At 56.7% G+C, this 14,799-nt stretch overlaps 1 protein-coding gene across 1 annotated transcript in view; it reads left to right on the forward strand.

The window, feature by feature from the left end:
- The window catches only part of TRIM67 (tripartite motif containing 67), a 46,833-nt gene extending 32,581 nt beyond the window's left edge, over positions 1–14,252 (forward strand). The window contains exons 2-10 of the mRNA XM_032608722.1: positions 1,037–1,132; positions 2,696–2,818; positions 3,637–3,747; positions 5,154–5,313; positions 6,821–6,966; positions 9,626–9,764; positions 10,839–11,142; positions 12,872–13,034; positions 14,187–14,252. Coding sequence (XP_032464613.1) covers positions 1,037–1,132; positions 2,696–2,818; positions 3,637–3,747; positions 5,154–5,313; positions 6,821–6,966; positions 9,626–9,764; positions 10,839–11,142; positions 12,872–13,034; positions 14,187–14,252 — 1,308 coding nt within the window. The remainder of the gene's footprint in view (positions 1–1,036; positions 1,133–2,695; positions 2,819–3,636; positions 3,748–5,153; positions 5,314–6,820; positions 6,967–9,625; positions 9,765–10,838; positions 11,143–12,871; positions 13,035–14,186) is intronic.
- The last annotated feature ends 547 nt before the right edge of the window (positions 14,253–14,799 follow it).

The following is a 14,799-nucleotide window of genomic DNA, read 5'->3' on the forward strand; positions in this document are numbered from 1 at the left end:
CAGACGTAGTGAACGGATGTGTGGACACAGCCGGGGGAAGGGGAGGGTGGGCCGAATTGGGAGATGAGGTTTGACATGTGTAAAACAGATAGCTAGTGGGAACCTGCTGTATAGCTCAGGGAGCTCAGCTCCGTGCTCTGTGATGACCCAGATGGGTGGGATGCGGGGTGGGAGGGAGGGAAGTCCCTGAGGGAGGGGATATATGTATACATAGAGCTGATTCACTTCACTGTACAGCAGACACAACATTGTAAAGCTATTATGCTCCAATTTAAAAAAAAAAAAAAAAAAGAAAGTGGAGAGCAGGTATGACCCAGCCTTTCTGGCCCCGTTTTTGCTCTGCCCTCAGCTTTTTACTCGGAAACATGAGTCGTGTTAAAAATCAAGGGCACCAGTCTATTCAATAGCAAGATGTTGAAGACAAATTCGATGGTGTGTGTTTGTGTTTCATTCAAAAGAAGGCCGAGGCTAACAACTGGGCAGGGTAAGGGGTCCCTAGCGCTAAGGAGGAGGCCACCATCATCCCCTTCCACGTGATGTCTTGGGACCCCCAGTCCCTATGGCTCAGGCTCACTTCCAGTTCCTTTCCCCGCCCATCCCGCTCAGGCCAAAAGGCGCCTGTGCAGGGGTGGGGTGGGCAGAGCGTGGCCTGGGACCTGGGATTCCCTCACATAGGCGTCTGAGTTCCTACTGATGGGGGGGCACAACTGCTACAGCGGGGAGGGGGCCAGACCCGGCCCAGGCTCTACTTGCCTTCTTGTCCTGGGTCCTGTCAGCCTGAACCAATTAGCTGAATGCTCCTTACTTCTCCCCAGCTTTGGGGTCCAGACAGAAGAGTGTCGGTCAACCAACACTTTATCAACCATTGCTGGAAAAATAAACACATGCAATAGAGTCCGGGAGTCAATAGCGGTCCCTTCATAAGTGAGGACGGTTCCTGGGTTCTACCCTCTTATAAACACAAGCCTTCATGATGAAGTGCAGACCAAGTGCCTTTAACACCTAATTTTCCTTTTCAACCTGTGATATCTTTTAGGCCCAACTGTCTCAGGCCTTAAATGGAGTTTCCGATAAGGCAAAAGAAGCCAAGGAGTTTCTAGTTCAGCTGAAGAACATTCTACAGCAGATCCAGGTGAGCATAGCTCTGGCTGGGCGGGGAGTCCCTGCAGGAGGTACGTGAAGCTTAGCAGAGGAGAGGAAAGGCCCCGTGGCAGGCGCTTTTCAGTGCTGAACATGAGAAGGCCTAATTGTCCCACCGCACAGCCTCAGATGTTGCGGACATCACCCACTCAATCCACTGACACCCCTATGACGTCTGATAGGAAAGGGATTTTGCATGAACTCAGAGAGAATCCTAGAAAGAGAACTGGGCAGAAATAATGCAGCTCTCTGCGTGGCCACGTAGCCCTAGGCGGTATCTGTATACGGTGCTTTTGTACCAACGCATCAAAATATAAAAGCATCATTTACTAAACAAATGTATTTACTGAGCACCCGTGCTGTGTCACATACAAGCCCGACGCAGATCAATAAGGCACAGCCTCTGTCCCCAGGAGCTCTGTCTGTCGGGGAGACAGTGTATAAATAAATGCACGCGGGGAGGAACTTTCACACAGATCACGAACCGTAGAGCATTCCGGTGTCTGGATGAGAAAAAGGACTGAGGGCACTGAATTCCTAAGCGGCCAATAAAAACCATTCTTCCTAATAAGTGAAAGCACAGAATTCAGCTGCCAGGCATTTCCTGTCCTGGTTCTGATGTTTCAGGGACACCGGAGGTATCCGTCTGGTGGGGCAGCTGTAACAAGGTACCATCGATTGAGTGGCTTCAACAACAGTAACTTATTTTCTCATAGTTCTGGAGGCTGGAAGTCCAAGATCAAGGCGTCAGCAGGGATGGCTCCTCCCAGGGCCTCTCTCCTTGGTGTACAGATGGCCATCTTCTCCCTGTGTCCTCATACCGTCCTCCCTCTGTGTGTGTCTGTGTCCTGATCTCCTCTTGTAAGGATGCCAGTCAGACTGGATCAGGGCCCAGCCTGATGACCTCATTTAACTTACTTCTTTCAAGGCCCTGTCTCCAAACACAGCCCCATTCTGAGGTCCTGGGGGTTAGGACTTCAAATAGGCACTTGGGGCAGGGGTGGGAGAGAACACCACCAGCCCATGACACGAGGTCTGAATCCAGGCTGACCTGAGTGATGTTGAAAGGTTTTTTTTGTTTTTTTTTTTTAAACTGAGAGAGTCCGATCCTACAGCAAGAACAGTGGGTTTTGTTTGTTTTACTGTTTTCTGATTAGAGAAAGCAAAAGTATGTTATAGAAATTTTGAAAAGTAGAGAATAACAGAAGTAAGAAAAGTTCACCAATATCTCAGCCCCTGAGGTGACGCCCTCGCCGTTTTGACACGTTGCTCCACTGCTTTACACACACACACGCACGTGCAGCTGCTCTTCTTCTTCTTCGGTCTCTCTCACGAGCTTTTCCCGTGGCACTGAAAACCCTCACAAACCCTCATGGTTTGGATGACTCTGAATATTCACTCCATCCTATAGATGTGCTGAGACTCACATGTGCACTGTTTCCGGTTCAATAACGGGACAGCTCACCCCGGGACGAGCTTGCTGGTGTGCCCCTGTGTCTCTCGTGCTGGCCACGTTTCCGAGTGTCTTCTCCCTAAAGCTCTGTGCATCCCGCAGGAGAACGGCCTGGACCACGAGGCCTGCCTGGTGGCTCAGTGTGACGCGCTGGTTGATGCTCTAACCCGGCAGAAAGCCAAGCTGCTTACCAAGATTACCAAAGAGAGGGAGAACAAGCTGAAGGTGGGTCCCCGGGTGGCCGATGCCCTCGGTCCCATCACGGCCTCCGAGCCGAGCTCGGGGGAGCACGCAGTGTAGGCTCTGGGTCAGTGTTAGTTGAGTGAACAAACGAATGAACGAACGAACGAACGAACGAATGAATGAATGAATGGGGAGAGGAAGGGCTGAGCAAGTTGGCCCGGGACCTACGTACACTCGTGTCACTTTCCCTGAAGCAATCAGCACCCCTGCTCTCCCTCCAAAGCTTCTTCGGGCTTTCTGATGTCTGGTGCTCGCAGTGGTCAGCAGGGACACCACAGCCAGTGGCCACCGCGGCAGGGGGAGGCTTCCCCCCACTCGGCACTGGGTCCCCGGGCCAGGCAGGTGCCCCGTGAACACCCTGCCTTGACAGAAACTACTCACCTCATTGTCTGGGCTCGATCTATTCTACAGACATTTCCCAACTGAATCAGGAAATGTTACTTTCAAGGAAAGAAGGAGTGTGTGTTGGGGATGATCCATGGTTTACATGCAAAGCAGCCGAGCCCCTTGAGTTTCCACCCAACGAGTGAGACTGGGGCACCGGTCACTAGGAGGGTTTCAGAGGGTGCACGTTCTCTGCTTTTCTATCCAGAGTTCAGGAAGTTTGCTCTGTTGGGTGTGGCGACCCTGCTTGTTGGGAAGTGGGTCCATTTACCGCCCACGTAACGAGGGCACGTGGAGCTCAGGAACACAGCAGCAGCAGGAGAGGGTGCAAGGCAGCCGGGACCCATGCCGCTTGCCGCTGCAGCCGGGCTGCTGTTCCTCGATGAGACAGTTACTAGGGATACTTCTCGTGGCAGATGGTTTGGGACCAGATCAGTCACTGCACGCTGAAGCTGCGCCAGTCCACGGGGCTGATGGAGTACTGCCTAGAGGTGATCAAGGAGAACGACCCGTCCGGGTTTCTGCAGGTGAGCGGGCTGGGCATCGTTCCTCCAAATCCACTGCCATGCCCCAGACTAGCTGAGGTTCTAGGAAGGTCCCTCCCAGTGGCTTGGAGTGGAGCAGAATCTCCTGTGCTCAGCGATTCCAGAAGACCTAGGTTCTCTTCTTAGCTCTGCGTCTCACTAGCTGTGACCCTGGCTCTGTGTCATCCTTAAATGAGGAGATCAAACATCATAATCCCTAGGGCTGGAACGCCGTGCTTTCGTGCCTCGACTTGAAACCCCAGTTCAACATTTTCCCCACAGATGAGAAAAGACAGTCTTTGCCAATCAAGCTGGAAAGATTGCACAGGACGAAGTGAGTCAGAAGAATCCACATGACCCGTTCCCTCAGGATGCGGAGTCCTGCAGGTCTGGGCACGTGACCGCTGCCTGCAAAGCCAGTGCAGCCTTGCTGGGCATCCTTCCAGCAGCCAGTCTGACTCGGGGTCACGAGCACCTCTTGGGATCATGTGTGCGATTCAGACGGAAGCTCTGTCCTCCGTCTCTGGGGAACATGGTGAATCTCCTGGACTGGTCCCCAGCCAGGGTGCATGGGGTCATGGCTCTACAGGGACACGTGCAAATGTCTGAATGAGCAGGACTTGCCAGCAGAGGAGAACAGAGCTGTGGGTTTCATGCAGTGGGAGTTTGGAGCAGAAGCTGCAACACAACGTGGAGGAAACACAGTGGGAGGGAGGGAGCTTCACGCTCCTGGGGATGAAGGAGCTGCTTTCAGACCCTGGGACAAACCACTAGTATGTTTCAACTTGCAAAGTGCTAGATCTAGCAAAAGAGGTAGAGTGAAGACTGTTTTTGTATATTAAAAGTACTGGGCTTCCCTGGTGGCGCAGTGGTTGAGCGTCCGCCTGCCGTTGCAGGGGACGCGGGTTCGTGCCCCGGTCCGGGAAGATCCCACATGCCGCGGAGCGGCTGGGCCCGTGAGCCATGGCCGCAGAGCCTGCGCGTCCGGAGCCTGTGCTCCGCAACGGGAGAGGCCACAGCAGTGAGAGGCCCGCGTACCGCAAAAAAAAAACAAGTACTGGACTTCCCTAGCGGTCCGCTGGTTAGAACTCCGCGCTTCCACTGCAGGGGGCGTGGTTTTGATCCCTGGTCGGGAAAGACCACCATGACGTGCAGTGCGGCCAAAATAAATTTAAAAATTCTTTTAAAAAGTATCATTTGCTTCACAAAAGGGTTTAGCCTGAAACAGCAAGTGCTTCTTTACGTTTAACATGACTAAGCTGTTAAAAGATGATCTCTGCCAGGGCTTGAGTGGGCGTGCTTAGCCACCGCAGCCCCCTGAGCCCACAAAGTCCCTGTCCCTTCCTTACCCCCTGCTACGCTATTTTCCCTTTGCACGTGGAAACCCTAAACTCTGTGCTTCCTTTAAGATCTCGGACGCCCTGATCAAGCGTGTCCAGGTGTCTCAAGAGCAGTGGGTCAAAGGTGCCCTGGAGCCGAAGGTGTCTGCAGAGTTTGAACTGACCTTGGACAGCGGGCCACTGCTGCAGGCCATCCACCAACTGGACTTCATTCAGATGAAATGTAGGGGTGAGCCGTGGTTGGCCCAGTTCAGGTGATGCTTCTTCTGGAAGAGGCGTCCACTCTGCAGTGCAGCTTAGTGCCATCAGGAGACTTGTGACACTGCTGTGACCCAGAGTGGGAGGGAGGGACGCCTGAGTCGCAGACCTGGGTTCAGATCCCAGCTCAGCGACCCTCGAGCTGGGTGACCTCTGTGGGTAGCACCCAGCCTGGGCCAACCTTTTCCCGTTGGTGAAAGAGGATCATTTGTTCATTCAGAGACACCTGTCGAGTGTCTCCCACGTGCCAGGCACCATCCCAGGTGCTCAGGACACAGCCGTGAGCAAGTGTACAGACTCCCTCACTAGACGGAGCTGATATTTAGAGAAAGAAATAGATAACACATCGATAATACAATACAACAGGTAGTGTAATGTAAACTGATAGTGGCAGGTGGGACAAACAAGGTGCCTTTTGAGAAGGGGGCATTAGTAGACATGGGTGTGGGGGGGAGATACTTTGAGGTGAGGAGGAAAGAGATGTAAGGTAAGGGAAGAACATTCCAGAAGGCCGAGGGGTGGTGAGTGCAAAGGCCCTGAGGCAGATATAAGTGTTCTGTGTTCCAAGAAGAGCGAGAAGGTCAGAGGTGAGAGCAGACGGGAGAAGGTGGTGGATCGTAGCGGTGAGTTCAGAGACCCACGGGGGACACGAGCTAAGGGTTAAGTAAAGTTTGCATAACTTTCCCCAGGTTACAAAATTAGCAAGTGACGTCCCCCTGCCTCTCCAGAGACGTTAAGGATACATTCAGGAGGGGGAATGAAGCTCTTTGGTGTTTTTAGACCGATATATCCAAGGGCTGAGTGCCATACCTACAGAATCTGTGAACTCAGGAAAATCCTGACTTGCAAAATGTGTGGCCGTTTTTAAACCAGAGACACCCAGTCCCTTGTGCATCTCTGTGCTTTCTCCCGTACTCAGTTTGCACCTCCCGATCTCACCTTAATCGAACTTATGAAACACTTGACTCAAATCCCTAATTCCACGGGTTGACTGCCTGATACTGTAAGATGGCCTCTCCTTCCGGGATCTAGTTCCCTGGGCCTTTAAAATGCTTCCAGACAAAGGTTTCAGTGGGTCTTTGCATTTTGCCCTTCCCCGTCCCCGAGAGCATCTTCCGGGCCCCAGGTGTGAGCTGCTTGCTGCCCTGTGCAGAGGGTCCGCAGAGGCCGGGCGGCAAGTCCTCGCCAGCTGCTCATGGGGCTGAGTCAAAACCAGTGATTCTTAGTGGGCAGGTAGGCAAGGGGCAGCTCTTCCTCAGGGCTCCAGACCCAGAGGGGTGGAGGCACCTGCCAGGCCTCTCCCAGCCCCAGATCCCAGGACCCCCGTCCAGGGTTGAGAAGCACACTGAGCTGTGCCCACGAGCAGCCAGGAGTGACGCAGGGTGGCCACCTTTCCTCCTGGGGTGCGGCCGGGTCCACGCGGCCTCCCTGTGCCCTGCAGGGGTTTGTGCACTAAAGCCCACCTGTCCCCGTCACAGTGCCGCCCGTGCCCCTGCTGCAGCTGGAGAAGTGCTGCACCCGGAACAACAGCGTCACCCTGGCCTGGAGGACGCCGCCCTTCACCCACAGCACCGTGGACGGCTACATCCTGGAGCTGGACGACGGAGACGGGGGCCAGTTCCGGGTGAGGCCCCGCTGCTTGCCGGGGGGAACTTGCGCTGTCCCAGCCTCTGCACCAGCCCAGGGGGCTGCCCTTAGCGCTGATGCCACCAGCGAGGGCATCGGCCCCCAGGACGCAGAGCAAGTGGGCCCGGGCTCATGGGATGTGGGGCTTCTCTACCGAGGGCTGGGTCTGCGCAGGCAGAGGCGGCGGCCACAGAAAGTTCTGGATGGTTTTTCTGTGAAGACTGACACAGGTTGGAGGCCGAGGTAGAGCTCCGAAAAGGTGTCCCCCGCGGTACCCACTTCCCAGTCGGCCCAGCAGTGCAGTGGTATCTGGTCAATTCAGTGATTGCCTTGCCCAATTCAGTGATTAGTTCACCTGGCAAGGTGGGAAGACACCTGAGAAATGTTTGTTGGGTTGGGGTGACCGTCTACGTTCATGTCCCAAATGATGAAATCTGTGTGGACAGTAAATACGCTTAGCGAGTCACAAGTGCGTCTTCTAGTCTCAGCCCGTGGTAGCAAACCTGGACGGCTCCCACCCCAAGCCAGCGCCCTAACACATCTCTACCGCAAGACGGCACACAGTGAAGTTCAGGCTCCCGTCCAGTCGTTGTGTTGACAGGAACACCAGGGAGTACAAACTCTGGGTCTGCTGAGCGCTCCACCTTTCTGTCCCCGAGAGACTAAATAAAGACTCGTTCTAACAAACCAGCGCAGTCATAACAATTCTCATACTTATTCTCCTGGGAAGTGGCACCCATTCAACGTCTCTTGCCAACGGTCAATATTCTCTTTGTTTCCCTCAACTGGATTGATGCCTATGTCTTGTCTTTTCTTGTTTCAAGAATTTCAGAGTTGGGGGAAATCACTGCAGTACTCCCTTGGGAATAATTGAGTCCCTGGGGATATGGGCTCTTTAGTGAGAAGCTGAGGTTGCTTTGGCCAGGAATAGTGGGTCATACACCGGGTCCAGAACCTCAGCCGTTCCGGTCGTGCAGATGAGCTAGGAACTGACAGAGCTCCCTGACTAACCAGAAACCGGGAGGAGAGCTTATGGTCTTGAAACGGGAAGAAAGAGGAGACTGTTTGAGATATTAAACGCAGCAGCCAGGACTTCCCTGGTGGCGCAGTGGTTAAGGATCCGCCTGCCAATGCAGGGGACACGGGTTTGAGCCCTGATCCGGGAAGATCCCACATGCTGTGGAGCAACTAAGCCCTCTAGAGCCCGCGAGCCACACTCCTGGGCCCGCGTGCCACAACTACTGAAGTCCGCACACCTAAAGCCTGTGCCCCACAATAAGAGAAGCCACTGCAATGAGAAGCCCGCGCACCGCAACGAAGAGTAGCCCCCGCTCGCCACAACTAGAGAAAGCCCGCACGCTGCAACGAAGACCCAATGCAGCCAAAACTAAATATAAAATAAATAAATAATCTTTAAAAAATAAAAATAAAAGAAGCAGCCACAGGGCTGAACTGAAGATGGCTTCTCCCCTTTGAAGCATGACCACTAACAAAAGCTCCACCCAAGGGCTAGAATTTATGAGAAACCATGTGTTATAGTGGGAAAAGCGTGGACGCTGAATGCAGACAGACCTGGATTTGAACGCTGGCTTCTAAATGGATTAACTGTGATCTTGGGCAAGTTGCCTACCTTCTCTGAGTATCCTTGTGAATAAAATAATGAAAATAATAGCAATGTCCCAGGGTAGTATGAGGATTAAGATGTCTTATACAGGGACTTTCCTGGCGGTCCAGTGGGTAAGACTCCGTGCTCCCAGTGCAGGGGCCCCGGGTTCAATCCTTAGATCCTGCATGCATGCCGCAACTAAGAAGTCCGCAGGCCGCAATGAAGGTCCTGTGTGCCGCAACTAAGACCCTGCTGCAGCCAGAATAATAATAACATAAATAAATAAACATTTTTTGAAAAGATGCCGTATACAATGCCTGGCACACAGCTACTATTATCAGTAACTTGGAAAAACAAATGAAGAGAAACACCCCTAAGTAATCAAGCAGATGTTTTAGACTAAGCTGAATGTAATGCCATAGGTGAGGTGTGAGGCTATGCATTTGGGGGAAGTTAATAGGACAGAGTAAGTTTGAAGTAAACAGGAAACAAAGTAAATGTTCTAGAAAAGGATCTTTGGGGGCCGATGCAGAAATGTCCCACCCTCTGGGGAGGCCAGGAAAAAAGCAGCAACTTGAACCACCTGCGCCTGGCCAACGCCCTTCCTCCATCTGCTTTTTCCCATCATGTGTGATGACCCTTCCCTTTCAAATATCTTTTGTTTTGTTTATTTAGATGCTCAGCCCATGTTTTTTCTAACCTAATTTCCCACTGGAAACCTCTCACTCCAATCGAGAAGGAAGTGGGGTTTTCAGCAGCCCCACTCCCGGGCTCCGGAGTTCTGTCCGTCCGGCCTCTCCTCTGCGGAGGCAGGACGGTCTCGGGCAGCATCCCGGCTATCGCGCCTCATACCTTCGCAGGAGAGGGCCCATCAGCCAATAGGAAGAGTTTGTGTCCAACTTGGACGTGGCCTGAGACTCGGCCACCACGTGTCCAAAATCTCCTTATTAATAACTCTTTGGGGATGCTAGCACTCTTGATGTCACCGTGCGGCTAAGAGAAATTTTCCACATAACGGAGGCGCCTGACGAGCCGTCTGGGTCTCTTCCAGGAGGTGTACGTCGGCAAGGAGACCCTGTGCACCATCGACGGCCTTCACTTCAACAGCACCTACAATGCCAGGGTCAAGGCTTTCAACTCCTCTGGCGTCGGGCCCTACAGTAAGACTGTCGTCCTGCAGACGTCCGACGGTGAGCCCTGGGGTGTCTCGGGGGAAACAGATTGAGGCCCAACCCACACAGACGGGCAGACAGACAAGGGAAATCTGTGAGCTGCTCATGAGGGAGCGTGAGGGAGTGGCGGAAACAGGTGAGTCTGTCTCTTCCAGCCCCGCCTCTGCTCCGCTCACCTGGCTCCATATGCCTCACCTCCCTGCCCCCCAGCCACGAAGGAAAGAGACACTCCTTCACCCCATTTGCTGGAGCTGGGAAGGGAAGCTAGGAGTTGAGAGGCACAGGGAGGCTAAACTCCCACTTTCGAGGGGCCGAGAGCGGGTAGGACGGTCCCAGAGAAGAGAAGGCATGCGGCTGCCAGAGAGGAACCTACCCCCTCGAATACCCAGCGCGAGAGCTCAGATCTGAGGCGGGCCCACGCGCTTCATCCTTTCAGGTTTCAGGCAACAAGAGCACGTCGGCGTTCCGCGGGATTTTGATCATCCGAGTCCTTAGCGTCGAGGGATGATGTAGGGGGTCCCAGGACGGTGCCAGCCCTGTGTTTAGTGTCATTGTTTATCCCAGCACGTCCTCTGGGGAACACGTGACAGCCTGGACTGTCTCCCAGGGACAGGAGCAGATGATGCTTTCCCCCCGCAGATGGGTTCACCAGCTGTGTGCCCACGGGGGCCCTCGCCTGCCAGCGGGCTGTGAAGTGGAGCCTGGAGCTCTGGGGCTTTGGTGACCTTACTTCACCTCTCTGCGTCTCAAATCCCCCTCCCACGAGGTGGGGTCTGGATAGCTACTCCCCCTCACTCATAACAGTGCCCGAAGCTTGCAGAAGGGTCTTAGAAACCAAGATTCCACGAAAGCATTTAGACTGGGGGCCTGAATGTCTGTGTTCATGGGTTGGGTTCATGGGATTGGGATCTTGGATGAACACAGAGGAGAGAACGTGAGTGTGTGTGTGTGTGTGTGTGTGTGTGTGAATCGCACAGGGAAGAACATTCGACACCGGGTGCCCGCTTCCTGAGAGATGCCAGTGGGTCTGTGTCTCCGAGCCCAGGTCACAGGCTGCCACTCACCCTGCGCCTCTTGCCCCTTCCTTTGCAGTGGCCTGGTTCACGTTTGACCCCAACTCTGGGCACCGGGACATCATTTTATCCAACGACAACCAGACGGCCACCTGCAGCAGCTACGATGACCGGGTGGTGCTGGGCACGGCGGCCTTCTCCAAGGGCGTGCATTACTGGGAGCTGCACGTGGACCGCTACGACAACCACCCAGACCCCGCCTTCGGGGTGGCCAGGGCCAGTGTGGGCAAGGACATGATGCTGGGCAAGGACGACAAGGCCTGGGCCATGTACGTGGACAGCAACCGCAGCTGGTTCATGCACTGCAGCTCCCACACCAACAGGTGCGTGAGCGCCCGGCCTCCCTGTCGCCGGGCTTAGGGATGAGAGCCCTTCTGCTGTTCCCACGTTCTGGGGTCGGGAATGGCGGGCGGTGTTTTCGGCCACTTTGGCATCCAGCTTCCAGGGAGAAGCGAGCGCTGGCCCGCAGCGCAGAGGGGGGATCGGACAGAGTCTAGAGCACAGCAGAGCCAGCGGGTGTGCAGGCCGCTCAGCGAGCCCCGCGCCTGGGTTCCGCCGCCCCTCCGCTCTGCTTTCCTCCACACCCGTCAGCCCAGCAGGGCTGTGAATCATCCCGGCGGGAGGTGCGGCACCCTTGGGGCGCTCCTTGCTGGTGGCTCTGTCCCGGGCACCCCCAGCACTGCCTCACCCTGAGCCCGGCCCTGGCAGTGGTGTCACCAGGCTGGACACGGGAAACTCCCATGCTGGGGGGACGGGCCCTCTGGGGCTGCCCTGGCCAAGGAACCCACAAATGGAGGGTTGTGACCCTCAGAGCTGCCTGCTTGCTGTGGGGTTTCCTTCCCAGTCTGCTGAGGGCCTTCTCCCCAGCGGGCAGAGGCGAGGGGCCCCGAGAGGCCGACCTCCCTGCACGCCAGCGCTGGGCAAGGTCAGCTCTGGGGGCTTTCGATGCTCTGGGCCCACCTGCAGCTCTGCAAATGGCCCCAGGGGTCCTGGTCTGGGGCAGGGACTTGCCTGAGGATCCTCGGGGCGGGGTTGGGGCCTTCCCACCTGCCTTTTCACTGGCCTTGACCGTCTCTCCAGAGGCAGCTCTGCGCGGGCGCTGCGGACTGCCTGCTCACAGACCGCGCAGGGGCCGAGTCTGGGCCCAGCAGCTCCGTCTCTACTTGCTTAGGCCACGCAGGCGCCCAGATACACTGGGACGGGCGTAACAAGAGAGAGCAGGTGCGGAGCTTTCTTTGTGCCCCATGCTGTGGGAAGCCCCTGGCTCCTGTGGTTCCATCTGGGCCCTGGGAAAGTGCGACTGTGATCGCCATTTTGCAGATTATGAGATTGGGGCGTAAGGCTGATGCTCAAGTCACAGGACTCACTAGAGGCGGTGTCAGGGTTTAACTCAGGATGCCGGCTCCAGTTCCGGGGGGCAGGGGCGGGGCGGAGCGGTCGGGGCTGGGCCGGGGGACCCTGGGGAAGGCTGCCGCTTGGGCGGGGTCATTACCGCCACCTGGTGGTCAGCATCTGAACAGCACCAACAGGCCCGCTGCCAGTTCCCTTCCCCACCGGCGGGCTCCTGCCCTGGGGGGCCCGGCTCACCCTCCGGGAAACCCGCCCTCTGAAAACACCCAGCGAGCGCTGCTCGCCGTTTCCCGTGCTCCCAGCCCACCATCAGCCTCCCAGTCAGGAAAGGACAAGGATGGTTTGGTGATCCGAGCAGAGCAGCCAGTGGCAAGGCCGGCCGACCTCAGCCCCAGCCAAGGGAGGGGACGGCCCGACGGCCTCGGCCCGCCCGCCCCGGTGCTGCCCGCCTAAGGACCGGCCCCGCCCGGTGGAGGCGAATCCCAGCCACCACGAAATGGAGCCTCGCAGCAGGTGTCAGGAGCGTCACGACGCACGCCCCGTGCCCCGCCGAAGGTCACCGTGGGATGGCCAGCGCCCTGCCCCGCCGCGAGGGCTGTGTTTTTAGGCGAGGGTACCCGGCGTGCGTCGTGACGCACGTGCGTCTGCCCCCTACCCCATATACCTCCCGTCCTCACCTACGTGTCGGGCTCCTCTTCCCAGGACGGAAGGCGGCGTGTGCAAGGGGGCCACCGTGGGCGTGCTACTGGACCTGAACGAGCACACCCTGACCTTCTTCATTAACGGGCAGCAGCAGGGCCCTACGGCCTTCAGCCACGTGGACGGCGTCTTCATGCCGGCCCTCAGCCTCAACCGCAACGTGCAGGTACCGCGTACCCTCCAGGTCAGGGCCCGTCTGCCGCCCCGGGCCCCGGCCCCGCTGCCCGTGGGCCTCCAAAGTGCGCCGGGCAGAGGGGGCTCTAAAGAAGCCGCCCGCGGTGCCGTCCAGGCAGGGAGCTTACCCACCGGCCCACCTGGGCATCCCCTGGAGACGCTCCTCTCCGGCATGATGTTTTCTTGTTTGTCCGCTTGAAAGGAGCAGAGGCTCTAGGTGGCGGCTTCGGGGTGGGGTGTGAAGGGGACGGGTGACAGGCAGGGTGGAGAGGGCCAGGGAGGGTGGAGGAGGGAGGCAAGTCCTTCTTCCATGTTCTGGGAGAGAGGAAGGTCGGTGCCCCTGCCCGGCGTGGGCCCCGATGGCCCGGGGTGTGCCGGGCCTCCACGTGGCTTTCCCCCGAGAGGAGAGACCGAACTGAGGCGGGACCTCTCCTAAGGGTTCCCTCTCACCCTCCCTGTCCCTCTGGCTCCTGCGTGAAGCAGGCAGCCCCTCAGGGCCAGGCCCAGTCCTGGGGGCTGCGGGGGTACCGCCGGCCCAGGAGGCCCGACACACCCAGAGGCAAAATGGGAGCCCGGTGAGGGTGTGAGGGAAGCTTGGAGAGTAGTGTGGAGCAGGGTGCCAGCCTTTGTTCCTGGCACACTGCTCCTCCCCCCGGGAGGTATATGGGGTGGGGGGCAGAGGCCTGCTTTGCGGTGCCCACTGACCCTGAATATTGTCACTTACTGATTGATTTGTACCTCCAGTCCTTGCAAAAGGACTTTGAGGCAGCCTGAAATATGGGCTGTTCTTCCACAGGGTTCATAGAACAGATATAGGAGAGGAAAGAGGGCCATGGAAAGAAAGCAGAAACGCATGTAATAAACCCAGAGCCCCAGTCCCCCGACTGTAAGAGAGCATCAGCCTTGCCGGGGCTCCTGGCAGTGGGGGCAGCATGAAAGAGGCAACGACCAGCTCCTGGGGCGGACGCCCGGGCCTGATGTCAGTGAGGCCGAGCATGATGAACAGCTGACTCCACAGCACAGAGAAGGCAGGCTGCTGCCCGTGGGGGTCCCGGAGCAGAGGGCGGCACAGCCGCTGAGCTGTCTGCGCTCAGGGCTCACGGGCAGCAGCTCCCGCCCTCGCTCACCGCATCTTCTTTTCCAGGTCACCCTGCACACGGGATTGGAAGTGCCAACCAACCTGGGACGGCCAAAGCTGCCGGGCAAGTAGCCTCCCAGGCCCTGCTCTGCACGGCTGTCCCTCACTGCACTCACATAACCCCGAGGGCAGCACAGCCACATCTTGGGTGCAGCCCAGCAGCCACGGAGCATCTTAGAGACCCGCTTTCTTTGGGGGACAGAGGCCCCAGTCAGTGGTGAACACGGGAGTGTGTTTCCCCTCGTTCCACCAGCCGTTACAAATACGAAGAGGGACCTTTCTCAAGGGAGCAAGGAAGTGTTCGGGGTTTCATTTTGTTTCCTGCCTTCCGATTTAGAAGCTTGTCTTTTTGGGGGGCAAGAGGAGAGCAGGCTCTGAGACGTGAATCCTGAGAGCAGGAGGCGGCGGGCGGTGGGGGGGGGGGGCGCTCGGGAATCTCGTGGCCTCAGTGTCAAGTCTTCGCCTTCAGAGAACCAAGGGTGCAGGTTCCCATCTTTGCCAGGAAACGTTGTTATCCTTTAGCTTTTCGGTTCTGGAGTCTTCAGTACGTTATGCCACTTGCAGACCTAATCCAGGATGGATAGAGAGGGATGTTAATCATTCATCATGATCTTTGCCG

Source organism: Phocoena sinus, chromosome 16 (genome assembly GCF_008692025.1).
Source record: "Phocoena sinus isolate mPhoSin1 chromosome 16, mPhoSin1.pri, whole genome shotgun sequence".
NCBI lineage: Eukaryota > Metazoa > Chordata > Mammalia > Artiodactyla > Phocoenidae > Phocoena > Phocoena sinus.